The sequence below is a fragment of the Oncorhynchus gorbuscha genome, linkage group LG07 (genome assembly GCF_021184085.1).
Source record: "Oncorhynchus gorbuscha isolate QuinsamMale2020 ecotype Even-year linkage group LG07, OgorEven_v1.0, whole genome shotgun sequence".
In the NCBI taxonomy this organism is placed as follows: Eukaryota; Metazoa; Chordata; class Actinopteri; order Salmoniformes; family Salmonidae; genus Oncorhynchus; species Oncorhynchus gorbuscha.
This window is the reverse complement of record NC_060179.1, coordinates 25,393,558-25,413,897: the sequence shown is the minus strand read 5'-3', so window position 1 is coordinate 25,413,897 and position 20,340 is coordinate 25,393,558. Positions and strand designations below refer to the sequence as shown.

The window sequence follows — 20,340 nt, the reverse complement described above, 5'->3', positions numbered from 1 at the left end:
GTTTGTTGGTGATGTGGACACCAAGGAGCTTTGAAGCTCTCAACCTGCTCCACTACAGGCCCGTTGGTGAGAATGGAGGTGTGCTCGGTCCTCATTTTCCTGTAGTCCACAATCATCTCCTTTGTCTTGGTCACGTTGAGGAGCACGCACCCCTGAAGGTCCACCATGTTAAAGATCAGCATGGCTGATGTGTTGTTACCTACCCTTACCACCTGGTGGGCGGCCCGTCAGGAAGTCCAGGATCCAGTTGCAGAGGGAGGTGTTAAGTCCCAGGGTCTTGATCTGAACATTAATTAGGCCTACTCATTGGGTGAGTAGAAAATGTATTCAGAATGTCTGCCTATTTAGACGAGAGTATATGCAGGTAGAATACCTCCAAATGAAGACATTATTATAAATATAGTGAGGAAAGCTTTTTAGACATGTCCTCCTGGTTAGTCTAGCTTTCCTATTTGGATCCTAATAAAATACTAAATACCAGGTTTGACAAGCAATGGTATGTGTATGCCATTGTCATAGGCTATATTTGTATGCATATAAAACGTACACACGGATAAGCTGCTATGCAGGTATGCAGTGAAGGGTAGTCCAACAGTAAAGTGAAGACATCCATCACGGGAAAATACAAACCTTGATGTGTGCCGCCCTCTATTGGTCAATGATCATCAATGCGTTTGTGATGAAACTTTAATCAAAGCCAACTCCCATGTAAATGTAATATAATTATGCCAATGCCAACAAATGTGTTATATACACAATTGTTGTGGGTTCCCACAATTAAAATGTCCCCAGTAAATATGTTTTGTATGGGGAGTTTTGGTCTTGGTCGTCTCCAATAATGAGTTTGTGAGCAAGCAACTGTATCTGAAATGGCCATTTAATTCAATAGCAAACAAATGTGCTAAATATCAAGCGACTATATATTTTGTTGAAGAATTAATTCAGTGGGTGTGGCTTGATCAGGTGGTTTTCGAATGTAATCCTATGAAAACGAAAGTAGGCTTCTTTGAGGAAATAGACTTACAACGACGGGCCTTTTACTTGATCATATTTTCACTAAACCGTTCTCAAAATGTCGAGATCATCTGTACTGAAAATAAAAGCTGTAAACGCAGTGAAGGTAAGCACTAACTAATGCATGTGTTGTTATTAAGTGTTAAGCGTTAAATTTAGCCGTTGTTTTGGCATCTCCACGATGTAGCTAGCTAACGTTAGCTACATTAGTTTAGCTTCGGTGCAACTATCTTGGTTGCATCGAAGCTATGTGTAGCCTAAATCACGTCAATGGACCAAGAAACCTTGCTAGCGTTAATTGGGCTAAATGTTTTTTCTTACATAATGTTACCATTTAACTGTGCGCGAATGGTTGCATAAGAATACCTACATATATGTTATAACTAAACTTTTTTTTCTTGCGATATGGCCTGAGAAACAAATAACTTATTACATTTTGTTCTGTTACGTTCAGCCGTTGTTAGTTGGAAAATTCCCTAGTCACTCTGCCAGACAGCCATTACTCATGCAAAAGCGAAAGCAAAACAAAACGGGTAAGAACGGTTTCATTGGTTTACTTGATTGGGCTGTCTTTTTTTGCAGCGCGACTAACACCACCTGGGTTTAGGTGTGTAAACGTAGTTGACAATATAGTACACAATTATGACACACTGATCCTAATGTTCTTGTGAGTTTAAGTTATTTTATAGTATGAGATTAGTGCACCTATTTCCACATTATGCACCACTTAGACAAAGGCTGCTTTCCAAACACTTATGACACACCCCCAGACCTCAAATTAAGTAGACACTTCTGATGACGTGTTATGACGTCTGACGAGTATACACTTCGAGGGCAAGGTAGGAAGGAATGAGTTTTAAATGGACCGCCGTTGCCGGAAATTCGTCACTCGTTCATCCGAGATGATTGTGTTTTCAGCCACCGGTAGCTTGTGTGTGCATTATATGCGCTATCGTCAATTATGATTGCATGTCTACTTATTAACTATATAAGTAATGCCTAGCTGGAACTTCTGAAGAAAGAAAATGTTTTATTTCCAAAAGACAACCAAACAAAAACATAATTACTTTTATAAGAAGTGCTTTGTATTAGTAGCACTATTTAAAAATAACTTATTTCCATTTGTTTTTACTTACACTTGTATGTTGACTCTGTATTGCCATTGAGGTTTTACGTTTAGGCGGACTCTTCTTAGCAGATGTACAATCGTTGCAAATTGAATTATGGGGCGTTTCATAATTGTACACTCGCAAACTCCATTAAAAAAACGAGGGCTGTGGGGCTTTGGTTGCAAACTACCCTTGCTTGGCTAATAATTTGGACCAATTTGGACCAACGACAAATATTGTAAGTGGAAGAGGGTGTCTTTCATTAGTTTGAAACAGTATCTTCTTTTCGTCCCTTCGCCTTAGGTGGATAACTTCCGCAAGTCTCTGTATCAACAGGTTAGTATGTGTTTGCCTTATTGTGTTAACAGATGTCTGCTGGTGCAATGCATTACCATTTGAAGTAGAAAGGGGCATGCCATTGTGGCATAATGGTGTAGTTAGTTCTTACCTATTTCTGTTTTGTTTAGGCAGAGGATCTGTTTTCAAACTACATCCCATTGAAGATCACCCAACTGGACAACCTGCTGAAGGTAGGCCTCATTGGTTAGTTCACATCCCATGTATGTTCCCACATTGTGAAATTAACCAACCTTTTCATCCATATCTTGTCCAACCGGCTCTACCTACTTTCCTCTCATCTATCTCTCCACTTCCCTCCCACTCCTCTTCTCCTTTATCCCTCCCACTCTTCCTCTATCCCACTCTCCTTTCCATTTCTTTCCCAGGAGGAGGATCTCAGCATCACAGACCTGTCCACTCTCCATGCTCCTCTAGACATCCCTATACCAGACCCTCCTACTCCAGATGATGAGGTGACTGGCTATCATGCTCTTCTAACCAAATACAAAATATGTTCCCAAATGGCACCCTATTTACTATTTTGAACTTCTTTTGACTAAGGCCCATTGGGCTACCCACAGGGCTCTGTTCAAAAGTAGCGCACTATATAGGCAACTGGGGGCTATTTGGGACACATACCAAATACACTGAACAAAAATATAAACGCAACAAGTGTTGGTCACATGTTTCATGAGCTGAAATAAAGATCCCAGAAATGTTCCATGCGCATTAAAAGCTTATGTCAAATTGTGCACTTTTTAAAATATATTTTTTCCCCCATCCCTGTTAGTGAGCATTTCTCCTTTGTCAAGATAATCCATCTACCTGACATGTGTGGCATATCAAGAAGCTGATTAAACAGCACGATCATTACACAGGTGCACCTTGTGCCGGGGACAATACAAGGCCACTCTAAAACGTGCAGTTTTGTCACACAACACAATGCCACAGATGTTTCAAGTTAGTGTGCAAATTACATGTTGACTGCAGTAATGTCCACTAGAGCTGTTGCCAGAGAATAGACTGTTAATTTCTCTACCATAAGCCTCTTCAACATTGTTTTAGAGAATTTGGCAGTACGCTCAACCGGCCTCACAACCACAGACCACGTATATGATGTTGTGTGGGGGAGGGGGTTTGCTGATGTCAACGTTGTGAACAGAGTGCCCCATGGTGGGGTTATGATATTGGTAGGCATAAGCTACGGACAACGAACACAATTGCATTTTATCGATGGCAATTTGAATGCACAGAGATACTGTGACAAGTTCCTGAGGCTCATTGTCGTGCCATTCATCCATCGCCTCATGTTTCAGCATGGTAATGCACAGCCCCATGTCGCAAGGATCTGTACATAATTCCTGGAAGCTGAAAATGTCCCAGTTCTTCCATGGCCTGCATACTCAGACATGTCACCCGTTGAACCTGTTTGGGATGCTCTGGATTAGAGTTTTGACGCCGATACCGATTTATTGGAGGACCCAAAAAAGCCTATGCCGATTAATCGGACAATTTTTATATATATTTGTAATAATGACAAGTATAACAATGCTGATTGAACACACATTTTTACTTAATAAATCAATAAAATCTATTTAGTCTCAAATAAATAATGGAACATGTTCAATTTGGTTTAAATGATGCAAAAACAAAGTGTTGGAGAAGAAAGTAAAAGTGCAATATGTGCTGAATACTTATGTAAATAAGGTACTGTTTTCTATTTTTTTGTACATTTGCCAATATCTAAACCTGTTTTTGTTTTGTCATTATGGGGTATTGTGTGTAAACTAATTATTTGATTTAATACATTTTAGAATAAGGCTGTAATGTAACAAAATGTGGAGAAAGTGAAGGGGTCTGAATACTTTCTGAATGCACTGTATATTTCACATGGTAGATTAGCTACAGATTTATTTACTAATTTATTCTCCCTCCAGGAAATGGAGACTGACAAGAATGATGATGATGATAAGAAGAAGAAGGGTAAGAGACAGTGGTTCAAGTCATTGCCTTCCTCCAGGAGTGGTAGTTGCCATTCCTTAGCTCAAGACCACTTATTTTAAAAATAGGCTTCTAAAATAATTCCAAGTAGTGGGTATTTTTATTATTTTCCATAAATGTATTTTATATGGATGCAGGTGGTGGCAACTTACCAGTTGGTGTTGTTTTTCCTTGGTCTCTTTCAGCTCCAAAATGTGGCTTCATCAAAGGGAATGAGAAGATTGTGAAGCTGCTTGACAGAGTCAAACCAGAGATCCTAGCACTGAGGGAGACAATCATTACAGTAAGAACTATAGAGATCCTACCACTGAGGGAGACCATTACAGTGAGAATCATACAGAGATCCTAGCACTGCGGAAGACCACCATTACAGTAAGAATTAGACAGATGTCCTAGCACTGAGGCCATTACAGTAAGAATACGAAAAATAAAGCAACAGTGACCCCTTGTGGTCAAATGAGATACAACACTCTGATATAGGTTGGTGAAGGTTTAAATTTACTGTAGCAGTCATTGATGTTTATCTTCTTAGGTGTCCTGCTGGATTCAGCATCTCATCCCCAAAATAGAGGATGGGAATGACTTTGGCGTTGCAATCCAGGTAAATGGTCAACACACGTATGTTTACGGTCAAGTGGTCGTTCATGGAAAACATTAAACTGGTACAGATGGAATTGTATTCTCCTGATGTTTCATTAAAATCGATTTCCATGTGTTACTTCCAGGAGAAAATCTTGGAAAGAATAGCTGCAGTGAAGACCAAAGTGGATGGCTTCCACACCAACATTAACAAGTATGATAGCTTTTCATACGTTCAAGTAACTTAGAGCAGTTGAGGTTATCATACATTGATCCTAAATTTGACGACAACCTTTGACAAAATAGATATACATTTCACAATAACTTTTGGTCCTTCAGGTACTTTTCAGAGAGGGGTGATGCAGTGGCTAAAGCCTCCAAGTTAACTCATGTGGTGAGAATTGGCATTTGTAGACACTACCCAATTTTGTATTCAACTGACCCATTGTCTGACACATGCCCTTCTCTTACTCATCCCCATATTTCTTCTCCTTCTTCCTGTTATCAGATGGACTACCGCTCTCTGGTCCATGAGAAGGATGAGGCTGTTTACTCTGACATCAGAGTCATCCTTCTGGACATCCGTGGCTTCTATGTGAGTGACCCTGTTCCCTATATAGTGCCCCTTATGGCTCTGGTCAAAAGTAGTGTACTAAATAGGGAATAGGGTCTCATTTGGGACAGATCCAAGATGCTACTACCATATACATGACTATAGTAGTGTATATACTGCTACTACTAACACTAGTCTATTATTATTAATAACATCATTAATCTATAAGAGGAATGGGTCAAAGGGATTAATTAATGTTTGTCGGATGTTTTTAGACCTCTAAAGTGAACTAATGTCAAGATGAAACTACGTCCCACAACCTGGTTTGTTTTAGGTCCAGCTATAAACCTCCAACCCCAAAGATAAGCTCCAGTGTACTGTAAAAGATGCAAGAGCACTTACTTCAATGTTTCTATCTGTGTTTGTGTGCTACAGGCAGAACTGTATGACATCATCAGCAAGAACCTGGAAAAAGTCACTAATCCGAAAGGAGAAGAAAAGCCCTCAATGTACTGAGATATGCATGAAGGGGAGGAATGAAAGAATAGTCAGCCTCAACAATGTGACATTTTTCAGGGGTATACTAAGAGATGGATTGTTGGGACTGGCCAGCCAGGCTATTAGACCACAGTTTGAAATAACCCGGGTGACATTGTTCTATGCCATGTGATATTTGAAATGAGAGAATTTAGCTAGCGGCCTAGTTTGGCACATTTTCTACTAGCCTCAGGCTAGCAGACTTGTTTAATTTCCATCCTTTGGTGTCCTACTATACCAATCAGTCCTGTTTGTACAACTGCAACAAAGCTGCTTGGCTTTGTCCAGATTTTTCAGTTTCTTTTATTCATGCTAATAAACGCATCTTTAACACTGAACCTAGAGACTCATTTTGAAAACTTCCAGCAGACTTCTAGGGAAGACGCACCATAATGAATGTCGTCCCCGAAGTTGAACTGTGGCAATTTTTTTAAACAAGTAAAATCATTGGGAAATTAACAGAAAATGACGGCCGACGTTCTGTGGTCAAAGGTGAGGGACACCCGCCCGCTGGGCATGGCTGACATTCGTGTTGGTCTGTCTTGTCCTTTTAGGAGCTACAAATGAACACACTGGGGGTTCTTTATTTCCAATGACACTTAATCTGGTATTTATTTATAAGAAAAAATGTGTAGTTTCACTACATGGTAGAAATGGTTTACATGTCAAAGGTCAAACCACCTGTTGCGCTGTACACACATTATCAAGGCTTCATTAGGGAAAACACTTGTTACAAATCTTCTCAACTGAAAGAAAGAACCCAAAATATAACATTATCACAAACTGGCTAAAGTAACTACTGATGGGAAGGCAAGTATACATCCACAAGAACATAAAAACTCTGCTTCTTTTTTCATACTTCAGGCCCTTCGCCTCCAGGTATGAGCTAGAACAGAAGAAGTAGTGACAATATATCATGCAGCAAGTGTTTGATAAGTTCAGCTTTTGAAATACCACTACCTGCGCCATCGCATTTCAAGAGGGCAGTCACGTGTGTTTGCAAAGACCAGATTGAATACCGGTGTTTGGGCTCGTGAAGCATTACGGTTAACCCTTTAACTGTATCTAATTGAAAAACATGTTGAAACAATTATTTCACCTTAAATTCCTATTACTAACAAATAGTATTTTTTTCTACTTGCTGTTAATTTTGAAACCAACAGCGCTCTCTACCAGGTGGTTGAGAAGTCAGTCATACCAGCAATGACATACTCAAATGGCAATTTGCATAGAATTTTTAGTCATTTCAACAATATTACAAAAATGACAATAGGTCTGCTTTTATAGGTAAGTATTAGCTAAGCATTGTATATTAAGGTCACATTATGGTAATTGTGTATGTCGAAACATGAATATTCAATTACATAGAAATGAATGCATTTTCAGGTGATGTTTTGTGGAATGTCCCTCAAAATAGTTGATTTCAAATGAGCCAGGGTTCTTCCACATCTTCAGACTACATTTTGAGATACTTAACAACGTGCAGTTTTTTTTTATAGGTCGACCTTAAATGTGAATATTGATTAATTTACCTTATTGGCCATGAAATGTGCTTTTATGAATTGATGTTGCCTAATATAGTTTTGTCAACAATTTATATTTTAAACATATCTTTTTTTAAATGTATGTACCCTATTCTTAGTCCACCATACTTTTACTGACATAAAATGTAAAAAAAATAAAAATAGCAGTTAAACGATTTATTTTCATATTCCTACTCTTCAAGGTCTCTACTAACGGGAATGGTGCAATATTAATCCCTCACCAACTGAATTCCTGCCTTTTATCCCATATCTTTAGTGACTGAGTTTTCTTATAGCCCTCTAAGTGGGCAAAGTTAGAGTGCCACAACACTGAACCGCAGGAACCCAAAAATATACAAAATAATGTAAAGTGGTGCTGGGGGAGTTGACCAATTAAGTTCAAGTGTAGGTTGTTTTCATATCCACTTATAAATCCATTGTCAAAACATGCTCTACCAGCCGGCTGAGAATAGGCTTAAAGGGTTAGCAGCATAACCTCATTACACCTACCATGGTGATGTTGTTGCCGTTAAGTAGGATCTGGTCCAGTTTGGTTATCCTTCTTCCCTCCGGTGTGATTTCACTAAAATACAGTCATTAAGGTGAAGGATAAAACATGTCCAGAATCATCAGATCTGAAAAGATTTAATGGGCGAAAGTACTTACAATTCTGTCACGTCCTCCAACACCATGTCTGAAGAGGTGGGTGAAGGATCAACTGTATATTTACTGACAATATACACTGAACAGAAATATAAACGCAGCATGTAAATTGTCCGTCCCATGGTACATGGGCTGAAAAAAGTGATATGAGAAATGTTCTATATGCACACAAAGCTTATTTCTCAAAAATGTTGTGCACAAATTTGTTTACATCCCTGTTATTGAGCATTTCTCCTTTGCCAAGATAATCCATCCACCTGACAGGTGTGACATATCAAGAAGCTGACAGCATGGTCGGTACACAGGTGCACCTTGTGCTGGGGACAATAAAAGGTCACTAAAATGTGCAGTTTTGTCACACAACACCATGCCACAGCTAACTGCAGGAATGTCCACCAGAGCTGTTTGCAAGATAATTTAATGTTAATTTCTCTAACATAAGATGCCTCCAACATTGTTTGAGAGAATTTTGCAGTACGTCCAACCGACCTCACATCCGCAGATGGCGTTGTGTGGGTGAGCGGTTTTCCGATGTCAACATTGTGAACATAACCCCACTATGGGCAGGCATAAGCTACGGACAACGAACACAATTGCGTTTTATCAATGGCAATTTGAATACACAAAAATACTGTGACGAGATCCTAAGGCCCATATTTTATGCATCTGTTGGTGACATATACCATATATGTATTCCCAGTCATGTTTAATCCATAGATTAGGGCCTAATCAATTTATTTCAATTGACTGATTTCCTCATATGAACTGTAACTCAGTAAAATAAATTACGCATGTTGCGTTTATATTTTTGTATAGCATAAATGACTACAGTAACAATGTTTGAATTGAATAGATTGCAAAACTACTGCTAAAGTGCAAAACCTTCATTAAAATGAACGACAAATAATGAGACGTTATGTAGGACATTTCCAGAAAGGATACTGACAAAATCATCGAAACCCAATAGGGTGCCGACAATTTCTTTGTCGTTTTTCATGACTATATGGATTCGGGAACCTATACATTTGTCCACGAGCTCTGGAAGAGAACACAAAGAGGAGATGTTGAAATCACATGATTACTTGCATGACCTATATCTTTCCTACCCTGCCTTTCTAAGGTCTTCGAAAGCCAAGTCAACAAACAGATTACCGACCATTTCGAATCGCACCGTGCCTTCTCCGCTATGCAATCTGGTTTCAGAGCTGGTCATGGGTACACCTCAGCCTCGCTCAAGATCCTAAACGATTATCATAACCGCCATCGATAAGAGACATTACTGTGCAGCCGCCTTCATCGTCCTGGCCAAGACTTTCGGCTCTGTCAAACACCACATTCTTATTGGCAGACTCAACAGCCTTGGTTTCTCAAATTACTTCCTCGCCTGGTTCACCAACTACTTCTCTGATAGAGTTCAGTGTGTCAAATCAAAGGGCCTGTTGTCCGGACCTCTGGCAGTCTCTATGGGGGTGCCCCAGGGTTCAATTCTCGGGCTAACTCTCTTCTCTGTATACATCAACGATGTCGCTCTTGCTGCTGGTGATTCTCTGATCCACCTCTACACAGACGACACCATTCTGTAAACTTCTGGCCCTTCTTTGGACACTGTGTTAACTAACTTCCAGCTTCAATGCCATACAACTCTCATTCCGTGGCCTCCAACTGCTCTTGAATGCAAATAAAACTAAATGCATGCTCTTAAACCGATCATTGCCCGCACCTGCCTGCCATTCCAGCATCACTACTCTGGACGGGTCTGACTGTACGTAGATTTTTCTATTGTGTTATTGACAATGTTTATGTGTAACTCTGTGTTGTTTTTGTCGCACTGCTTTGCTTTATCTTGGCCAGGTCGCAGTTGTAAATGAAAACTTGTTCTCAACTGGCCTACCTGGTTAAATAAAGGTGAAATTAAAACAAATAAAAGGGGATTTATGGTAGCCTGGACAGACGCTACATGATTTAATATTCCGCCAGCTTAAAAAAAAGAGGGAAATATGCCTACCGTCTTAATAAAACATAATTTTCCACCACCATTTACGGATTTTCTGACAATTTACGAATGTTGCATACCAAATTCAGTCAATTCAGTTGCAGTCTTTTGTTTACCCCTTGCGGTATTCAACATCGGGAAGTTGCATTAGTCACTCTAGCACAGTGGTGGAAAATTGTGTTTTATTAAGACAGTAAGCATATTTTTCAGTTTTGTTTGGTCTTTAAATCAAGTTAAAGAGGGAACCGACACCTTTGCAGCCTGAATGGGGGATGATTTATGTACGAACCGGTCGCCAGGGGAGTGTAATTACCGGCAGTGCAGATTAATGTGTGACGTCATGTTGCAAATGACGTAAGGAATAATAGCGCCATCTAGCGATTTTTAAGATTAACTTGTCAACCCCAGGTAGCCTAGTGGTTAGAGCATTGGGGCAGTAACCGAAAGGTTGCTAGATTGAATCCCTGAGCTGACAAGGTAAAAATCTATTGTTCTGCTCCTGAACAAGGCAGTTAACCCACTGTTCCTAGGCCGTCATTGTAAATAAGAATTTGTTCTTAACCGACTTGTCTAGTTAAACAAAGGTAACAAATAAAACAGTTTTTGCTTTATTTGGCAGTTAAAGGTGCACTATGCAGAAATTGCTCCATTTCCTGGTTGCTAAAATTCAAATAGTTCACCTAATTTCAGTTTGTGACAAAACAAGCACGCATGGTGTAGAGAATTATTGTACCATCGTCAAATATCTTATCCATAACCAACATTTTTATTTTCATCTGTTTGAAGCTGGTGTACAAAACCAAAATACACATTAATGAACAGGAAGCATAGAAATAACACAGAGACCAGATCTACCGCTTCTTAGACTTGCTTTCAATGAGAATGACAGATCTATAACCCATTTCTATGTGAATTTAGTAGGTCACCCAAAAAGTTACATATTGCAGCTTTAATATAGTCCTTTTTTTATTTAATCTCTTGAGATGGGTGAACTTGTTTGTGAAGTTGAACATATGCTCTTTATGACAATGTTAAGAGGTTAAATCTTTTACATATTTTTAAAAACCAAATTACACTTCTCAAAAGGCACTGAATAGATGGAACGACCATGCTTACCACAGAACAAAAATCGTTACATCTAACATGTAGAAATTGTGATAACATGTTTTAACATTGAGGCAAACAAAATATGTGCAGCATGTGTCCCTCCCTTCTGAACAGTTTTAACGTTGGTTTGAAGTTTCTATATGATCAAATAGTTATTGAAATTTGAATAGTTTGATCATGCACTTCGTTGATGGTCCCTAACTTGTTGCGTTGACCATGCGCTAGGCTGCCTACCCCGTTGCTGTGCGATTATTAAACTCGGGTCGGAATCGGGGAAAATTCAAACCTGTGAAATGTTGTACACATTTTTTTCTTTCATAAAGACCCTGAGGTCTGTAGCTCAAATAGTTAACGAGCTATTGGTGTTTGAACGTCCGAATGTCGAATCTCAAACCAACTTCACCAGTGCTATACCTTAGCAATACTGCTAACATGACTTCTGCATGTCATATCTGTCAAAAGTGTAACTGTCGCAACACGACTTCAAGCGTTAGCAACGTACTCGGTATCTGTAAAGCTAGCTGGACATTAAAATTATTAACAAAATCAAACAAACCAAGTGGGAGCAACTGTGATGGATTTGTAGCTGGGGTGGCCGCCATGTTTAGTTTGAAAAAGACTGAAGTAATCGATTGAAAAATGGACGATAGGAATCATCAGACTACAACAGTCGAACACAGATGGTGGTACCGGTCGTTTGGTGCGACGCAGTCTCGGTCGTGTCCTGCTGAGTCTTCATCCGACAAAAAGTCCAGTGGTCATGTTGCAGCAGTGTGTAGGAGGGATATTTCCAAATGTGAGAAGTGCGTAGAAGAGCATGAGACAAATGAATGTCTAGTATCGGTGGACAAATTGTGTGTTAACTGTAGGGGTGCCCATGGTGCTCGAGATCAGAAGTGTCCGGTGAGAGAAAGGCAGGTTGAGGTTGCCAGGATCAAAGTGGTACAGAAGGTGTAATATGCTGAGGCAGTGAAGAGTGTAGTAGAGGAAGATTGGTCCAGGACGAGGGATCCTTTCTATCCCTGTGAGTAGGCCAAGGCCAAAAGAGAGTGATAGGAATGATATGTGCTTCAGTAAGGTTGGTTTCTTTAGCGTTCATAGCCATGGTTATCCAATTTGTAAGTCGCTCTGGATAAGAGCGTCTGCTAAATGACTTAAATGTAAAATGTAAATGTTATCAACTGTACTGCAGAAATTGAACGTAAATCACAGAACATAAATGTTGTGGTAGCAGCTGCAGAGAAGTACTTGGGTGTACGAGATTTTACTGCAGAAGAGTTAAGTGTGTTTAATTAGTGCCCTGTCCTCACAAGCTGCCATCCTGGTGTAGGATCAGATAGGACCAAGTAGTGGAAGGTCGTAATGGGTGTAGGTTTCTTCCCTTTCCCCCGTCCCTTTTCCTAACATTTTTGTTTCACATTGTAATGCATGTACACTCCAGAACAGTAGGCGGAAACACAGGGCTAGATAAGAGAAATAGATTAGTAAGGAGGCCTACCGACCTTGAACTCCACTACAGTAGGTGGCGGTGTATGCACCTTTCAGTCGGTTGCGATCCGCCAATACAGATCTAAAGAAGAATTGCACTCATTTCTATTTTTACACCAGCGCTACGCTGTTTTGTGTTATGATCAATTAATATTTAAAATAAATAATCATTTAACAGAAACAGAACAGAAAAAAAGTTACCGTGATGCATTCCGTGGGCCAAATCATGTAAAAGACTGGTGAAATCAATACCCAAGCGGTGGCGCTACATTTGAGTGACGTCATGCTACTACTGCAACATGACTGGAACAGACGAAGAGGAAGAGAAAATCCATTGCGTTGATTGCGTGACTGCGGACGTTGATTCGAGGAGCAGAAGCAGCACTGCTCGTTCCAACCCTGTTTACATTGATATCTCAGGTGAAAAACAACACATAACTGCCCAAATATCTGCGGCCATGGAGTCGCATGGCAAAGAGGAACTCAAGGGACCCGTATTGCATATCGTGGTGGTCGGATTTCACCACAAGAAAGGCTGTCAGGTACGTCAAGCTCGGGTGGCATGCTAACTAGCTCCCCGTGCCAGTTTTTTTTTTTTTTAGTAGCAGAGAATGCACTGGAGAGCTGCTCCTACCAGGCTACACAACACGTCAAGCATTGGGTAATGCCTGAGTGAGGGTGCGAGTCAAATGGGCATTTGACTGATCAGCAACAACAACCCACCCAGGGACCGTTCCTGTTCTGTTATACCGACCAGTGGTTGACAGACAGACCAACACTGCTGCTTGGCAGGAAGTCATTGATCACTTGTTGCTTATGGAAGAGCACTTATGGGGTAGACCAGGAGGGTATTACTAACACAACATCTTCTTTACATAGCTAACACAGTTGTAAACAATCAGAGACCACCTTGTTGGATTACCTAGAATTCATGGTAGTGCATGGTGAAGTCGTGTTATGTTGTGATGAAGCCTAACTATCTAGATTTATATGGGCCCGGGAGGCACACTGATAACAGGCTTATTCATGTAAGAGATGGTATGATGCCTGTGCACCATTTATCAACTGCAATCAATTCCAAGTACTGAAACTGTGCATTAATTTGCACTTTTAACTGACATGAGATTTCATCTGAGATCTTGTCTCTCCGTGGCTCATTAACTCACTCTTAGCCAGAGCTTTGTATTTCATCCTGCCAATGTTTGCACTAATTGCCTATACTGCCTCAGTTCTGTGACTGTGTTAAATAACCTATTATTGACAAATCCAAAGAGATATCCACAGTCACAGCTTGCAATGTTGTTGTCACTGTGATTCTGTTTTTTAGGGATTCGGATAAAGTTTAGAGAGTCACTGACAAGTGAAGGAGAGCTTGACAGACACACTGCATATAATGTTCACAACAAGGCCGAAGGGCAGTGTTTACACCTGGTTAGTAACCTAGTGAAAGTGTGTGTGTGAAATTAACAGGGACAAGAAGATTATTGCAATGAACTTGAGTTATTATCTACAGAGCTTCTGAAGAGGAGGGGCTATCCCTCCAGAGGTACACAAATAGGCCAGCAGTCTCCCATAAAGAACGGATGGGGATTTTTACTGCACATGTTTTCAACCAACACAATTAGCCCACAGGCCTTGCTGTATGTGTGTGAGTTATGCTCATTAGCTCCTGCTCAATAAAGTAGCCCAGCCTACTGCACGCACATAACTCTTTATAAAAAAAAATAACAGAAAGTCCTAGGCTCCGACTTGTTTTGCATTGCAGCCAAAGACTGGACAAAATATTCTTCTTCAATTTATATTAGGCTCTGTCAGTTTCTGTTCTGTTAATGCCATCTTAGCCATGTCTTCGTACCCTACCTTTCATGCACCACAGAGCCAACAGCCTGCTGCAAGAAGTTCATCAAGACAACAACGACCACTTTGTGTTCTGTTTCTTTGTTACTGCCTGCCCCTTTGTCCTGAAGTAAGTCTGCCTTTTTCAGAGCTCTCGGAGACCCAGCTGCTGCTCATTCTGACAGACGGATAAAAGTGTGTGTGTGCGAGTGCGTTACAAACAGGCCCAAACCCTTCCCCTTGTGAACACTACCACCAAACCGGTTAAAGACAGACCAGACAGAGGGTTTTGTTTGTCAGGTGATAGCCTAGGTGTTCACTCGAGGGGTAGGCTGCGTCTCAAATGACACTGTTCCCTTTTATAGTGCATTACTTTTGACCAGAGTCCTAAGGGTGCCTTGTCAAATGTAGTGCACTATATATGAATGTGGTGGAATTTGGGACACGGACATGGAGGTGGAGTGGTATTGTCTGTTACCTGATAGGAGACCTACTGGGTTAGACTGGGTATCACTAGATTAGGTTCTTGTCTTTCTGGCAGGGGGCCTCGCTGACTTTGTCTCTCTCTTGCTCTTTCTCTCTGTCTATCAATTTGTTTCAAAGAGGCTTTATTGGCATGAGAACATATGTTTACATTGCCAAAGGAAGTTAAATAAACAAAAGTGAGAAGAAACAAAATCATCTCTCTCTATGGGACCTGGGTAAAAGTAGTGCACTATATAGGGTATAGGTGCCATTTGGGATGCATCCTTGGTGTGGAGTATCTTAGAGCCTCACTCCCCCTCCCCTCAGAATTGCAGTTAGGGAGAGAAAGAGACCTCTCTGTGGGGGTAGTTGTGTGGGTCCTACACCTCCACCTGTGCTTTCGTGGCACTAGAGAGCCTAGATGACACCTGTCTGTCACGTGAGTGGCTTTGTCAATAGAGGGATCAATGATTGGTGTAGGGACTGGGGAGGGGACATGGATATGGTGCTAAGGAGAGTGAGAGCTCTCTGGTTTCTATTGCTCCATGGTCAAAAGTAGTGCACTACATAGAGAATAGGGTGCCGTTTGGGGCTTACTCCCAGTTATTTTATTGCCTTTTTCTTAACTGCAAAAATATAGCCCTACACAATTGCAACAAATCATCCTGGACTTTTGATTTGCACAGCAACAATGGCATAATTCCTTAGCAAATGTAGCCAGTGTAAATGAGCAATTGCATAATAATTGCACATTACATATTATGTACTATTTGCCAAGGTTGTGGTTATTTGGCCTTTGGCCTGACCAAAATAGTAAACACAGCCAACAAAGTAATTTAGTTGAGCAACGGCACATTTGAGCAGTCTGTTCAACAAGGCAACCAAAAAGAAGGCACTGGCCATTGTTGGCGACCCCTCCCCCTCTTCACCCTCAGTTGGAGAGGCTTCCCACTGGCCGGCGGTTCAGAATGCCCATCGCCAAGAAAAACATGTTCAAACATTCCGTCGTTCATTGTGCTGTTGGATGATTAAGTGCAAAGTAAGTTGTATCAGTATATGTACCGATCTATCCAGTGCAGTTGGGACAGCGGTCAGTTGTGAGTGGATGTGTTAATGTCTTCTATGTTGGTAGTGGATGTAACATGATGGACTAACTGGGGCGGCAGGGTAGCCTAGTGGTTAGAGCGTTAGACTAGTAACCGAAAGGTTGCAAGTTCGAATCCCCAAGCTGACAAGGTACAAATCTGTCGTTCTGCCCCTGAACAGGCAGTTAACCCACTGTTCCTAGGCCATCATTGAAAATAAGAATTTGTTCTTAACTGACTTGCCAAGTAAAATAAAGGTAAAAAAAAAAATGTGTCTGATGTGAGAATGTATGTGATCATTTTTAATGGAAGGTGATGCCAAAGAAACATTTCCATTCTGGATGGGCAATAAAGTTTTATTCTATTTCCACCACAAAGCTACAGGCGTCTTGTTGAACAAGTTGATGAACAGCTGATAACAAACAGGACCTTGAACATGTTCCGCACAATATCTAGAGGCTGCTGTGGCTCAGTCACATGATGATGAGTGTGAATAGCTCTCTTCATCTGGGCTACTGTTGTTATGCATGTTGTCCTTACTGTACACAGTGTATGAGCTATTATTTTCCCTAACAAATTAAGAGCCATATTTTTGAATTGTGTGCATTTGCCCTACTTGTTTTAAGTTGAGTCATTTTACTCCCTGGGCTATGCTAAGTCAATCTGGTCCTTGCCTAAGATAGCTAGCGTTGGTGTTTTGTGGGTTAGTAGGATGGATACTTAGTATCGTATCATTATTTTTTGCATTGTTTTCTCTCTCCTCAGGTGGAATACTCTTACCCTCCACTCATCCCTGAGGAGGGCCATGACAGCAGCAACCTGCCCGAGGAGTGGAAGTACCTGCCTTTCCTAGCCCTGCCTGACGGGGCACACAACTACCAAGAAGGTACATACTATGCGTCCCAAATGGCACTCTATTCCCTTTATAGTGCACTACTTTTGACCAGGGCCCATAGGGTGCAATTTGGGATGTAGCCAGTCACTTTTGCTTCTTTTCTTTCTTATCTGTCCATCTCTCCCACATTTGTTATTAACCTGCTCCTGATAGTTTTAACCAAATGCCGAGTGGAACGTTCAACCCCTCTCTTTGCCCCTGCAAGACTGTGTTCTCAGCCAACTTACCTGATAAATTGATAGCTAAATAAATGAAGTAAAAATAATCGCTGCTGATGAGTCACCATTACCTCAGTGGAAAAAATAGACTACATATCTTTGTCATCATGTTTGGCTTCGGCCTTAAAAGGCTACTGCTCATGTTAGAATGTAGAATCAGCAGGAAGGCTGGAAATGATCGTTTAAGCTAGTTATATAGCCTAGCTGTGGTGCAGTGGATGACTGTGATAGTGTTGCTCTGCTGTGCTCTGTTTGGTAGTGTTGCCCTGAGGCCCTCCATCTTGTCAAAGCCTCCTTCTGTTTGTAATATCACTGAGGCCAACAGGCCCGGCTCGTTAGTTAGCACTCATCATGTGATGTGATTTACCTTTGGTCTGCTGTCCTGCCTAGCTTGTTGTGTTGTAGTCAGTTGTACAACTGCAATGTGTCTTCCGCATTGAACCCAACCCCTCTGACAGAGAGGGAGTGAACAAAATTGAAGTACAACTGAACCATAAAAGCAACTTCTCCTTTTGAAAACGTCCTATGTGGCATCGATATGAGTCAGAAACAGTTATTCTAGTGCCAAAATTGACTACAAAGTGTAAATAGGATCATTTGGGTCATAAAGTCACTTGTCCAAAACTGAGATTTGTGAGATAATTAGAAAGTAATTGTATGTCACAGAATGAAGGGTACCGTAATGCTTTTCCGTTTATTTCAATCCTGGCCACATGCTCACAGTTGGCAGAACCCAAGTAATCATCAATTTGGAGCACAGCTGCCCAGTACCCGATCTTAATGCCCATGGTCAATTTTTATTGTATTTGTATTTATTACGGATCCTCCTCTTCCTAGGTTCCAGCAAAATGAAGGCAGTTTATTCAATTTTAAAAACCCATGTGTACGTGTGTATAGTGTGTATGTTATCATGTGTGTGTGTGTGTATGCATGTGTCTGTGCCTATGTCTGTGTTGCTTCACAGTCCCCGCTGTTCCAAAAGGTGTTTGTTTTTTTAATCTGTTTTTTAAAAATCAAATGTTACTGCTTGTATGAGTTACTTGATGTGGAATAGTAGTCATGGCTCTATTTAGTACTGTGCACCTTCCATTGTCTGTTCTGGACTTGGGGACTGTGAAGAGACCTTTTGTGGCATGTCTTGTGGGGTATGCATGGGTGTCTGAGCTGTGCGCCAGTTGTTCAAACAGACAGCTCGGTGCATTCAACATGTCAATACCTCTCATAAATATAAGCAGTGATGAAGTCGATCTCTCCTCCACTTTGAGCCAGGAGAGATTGACATGCATATTATTAATATTAGCTCTATGTGTACATCCAAGGGCCAGCTGTGCTGCCCTGTTCTGAACCAATTGCAATTTCCATAAGTAATTATTTTGTGGCACCTGACCACACGACTGGACAGTAGTCCAGGTGTGACAAATCTAGGGCCTGTAGGACCTGCCTTGTTGACAGTGCTGTCAACACATGTAGAGCAGGTTCTTATTATAGACATACTTCTCCCCATCTTAGTTACTATTGTATCAATATGTTTTGACCATGACAGTTTATAATCCAGTGTAATTCCAAGCAGTTTAGTCACCTCAACTTGCTCAATTTCCACATTATTTAGTTGAGGTTTAGGGTTTAGTGAATGATTTGTCCCAAATATAATGCTTTTAGTTTTAGAAATATTTAGGACTAATTTATTCCTTGCCACCCACTCTGAAACTAACTGCAACTCTTTGTTAAGTGTTGCAGTTATTTCAGTCGCTGTAGCAGCTGACATGTATAGTGTTGAGTCATCCGCATACATAGGCATTCTGGTTTTCCTCAAAGCCAGTGGCAATTCATTAGTAAAGATTGAAAAATGTAAAGGGCCTAGACAACTGCCTTGGGGAATTCCTGATTCTATCTGGATTATGTTAGAGAGGCTTCCATTAAAGAACACCATCTGTGTTCTGTTAGACAGGTAACTCTTTATCCACAATATAGCAGGGGGTGTAAAGCCATAACACAAGTTTTGCCAGCAGCAGACTATGATCAATAATGTCAAAAGCCGCACTGAAGTCTAACAAAACAGCCCTCAAAATCTTTTTATGATCAATATCATCATTTCTCATCCAATCATCAGTCGTTTGTGTAAGTGCTGTGCTTGTTGAATGTCATTTTCTATAAGCATGCTGAAAGTTTGTCAATTTGTTTTACTGTAAAATAGCATTTGTATCTTGTCAAACACATTTTTTTCCAAAAGTTGACTATGGGTTGGTAAAAGGCTGAATTGGTAGGCTATTTTAACCAATAAAGGGAGCTTTAACATTCTTAGATAGCGGAATGACTTTTGCTTCCCTCCAAGCATGAGGGCACACGCTTTTCTAATAGGCTTAAATTGAAGATGTGGCAAATAGGAGTGGCAATATCATCCGCTGTTATCGTGAGTCATTTTTCATCCAAGTTGTCAAACCCTGGTGGCTTGTCATTGTTATCAAGACAACAATATGTTTTTCACCTCTTCCACACTAACTTCACGGAATTTAAAATTACAATGCTTGTCTTTCATAATTTGGTCAGTTATGCTTGGATGTGTAGTGTTTTCATTTGTTGCTGGCATGTTATGCCTAAATTTGCAAATCTTGCCAATTTAAAAAATCATTAGTGGTTGGCAATATCAGTTGGTTTTGTGATTTAATGAGCCATCTGTTTTAATGAATGATGGAGCTGTTTTCCTTTTTTCCCCCCAGAATTTCATTTATTAAGGTGCTCCAAAGCTTTTTTTATCATTCTTTATTTAATTTATCTTGGTTTCATAGTGATGTTTCTTCTTCTTCTTTTTATTCAGTTTAGTCACATGATTTCTCAATTTGCAATAGGTTTGCCAATCGGTTGTGCAGCCAGACTTATTTGCCATTCCTTTTGCCTCATCCTTCTCAACCATATTTTTTAAAATTCCTCATCAATC

General features: G+C 40.5%; 3 protein-coding genes across 6 annotated transcripts in view; 2 read left to right on the top strand and 1 right to left on the bottom strand.

The window, feature by feature from the left end:
* Window positions 1-967: 967 nt before the first annotated feature.
* LOC124039700 (proteasome activator complex subunit 2-like) lies at window positions 968-6,470 on the top strand. The gene is made up of 11 exons (XM_046355950.1): window positions 968-1,120; window positions 2,427-2,459; window positions 2,591-2,653; window positions 2,849-2,935; window positions 4,400-4,445; window positions 4,649-4,746; window positions 4,996-5,064; window positions 5,189-5,256; window positions 5,382-5,436; window positions 5,551-5,637; window positions 6,031-6,470. Exons 1-11 carry the CDS (start codon window positions 1,073-1,075, stop codon window positions 6,109-6,111), a joined length of 735 nt encoding a protein of 244 aa, XP_046211906.1. The 5' UTR covers window positions 968-1,072; the 3' UTR covers window positions 6,112-6,470.
* Window positions 6,471-6,725: 255 nt separating this feature from the next.
* Window positions 6,726-12,127, bottom strand: LOC124039701 (U6 snRNA-associated Sm-like protein LSm5). Of its 2 annotated transcripts, none has more exons than XM_046355951.1 (5): window positions 11,975-12,127; window positions 9,261-9,356; window positions 8,322-8,349; window positions 8,166-8,238; window positions 6,726-7,018 (listed from the first exon to the last, which is right to left on the bottom strand). In XM_046355951.1, the coding sequence occupies exons 1-5, from the start codon at window positions 12,018-12,020 to the stop codon at window positions 6,986-6,988; spliced, it is 276 nt and encodes a 91-aa protein (XP_046211907.1). In that variant the 5' UTR covers window positions 12,021-12,127; the 3' UTR covers window positions 6,726-6,985. The 2 variants fall into 2 exon arrangements, with proteins under 2 accessions (XP_046211907.1, XP_046211908.1); XM_046355952.1 differs by lacking the exon at window positions 11,975-12,127 and adding an exon at window positions 9,475-9,714.
* Window positions 12,104-20,340, top strand: part of LOC124039698 (late secretory pathway protein AVL9 homolog) — a 32,210-nt gene continuing 23,973 nt past the window's right edge. Inside the window, exons 1-2 of one of the 3 annotated variants that reach the window (XM_046355948.1) lie at window positions 12,104-12,442; window positions 17,058-17,178. Coding sequence is in view for 2 of the 3 variants with exons in the window: in XM_046355947.1 (XP_046211903.1) it covers window positions 13,206-13,448; window positions 17,058-17,178 (364 nt within the window). In the remaining variant the exon portion in view is untranslated. Of the gene's footprint in view, window positions 12,443-12,475; window positions 13,449-17,057; window positions 17,179-20,340 lie in introns of those variants that run through there. The other 2 variants (XM_046355947.1, XM_046355946.1) reach the window with 2 other exon arrangements.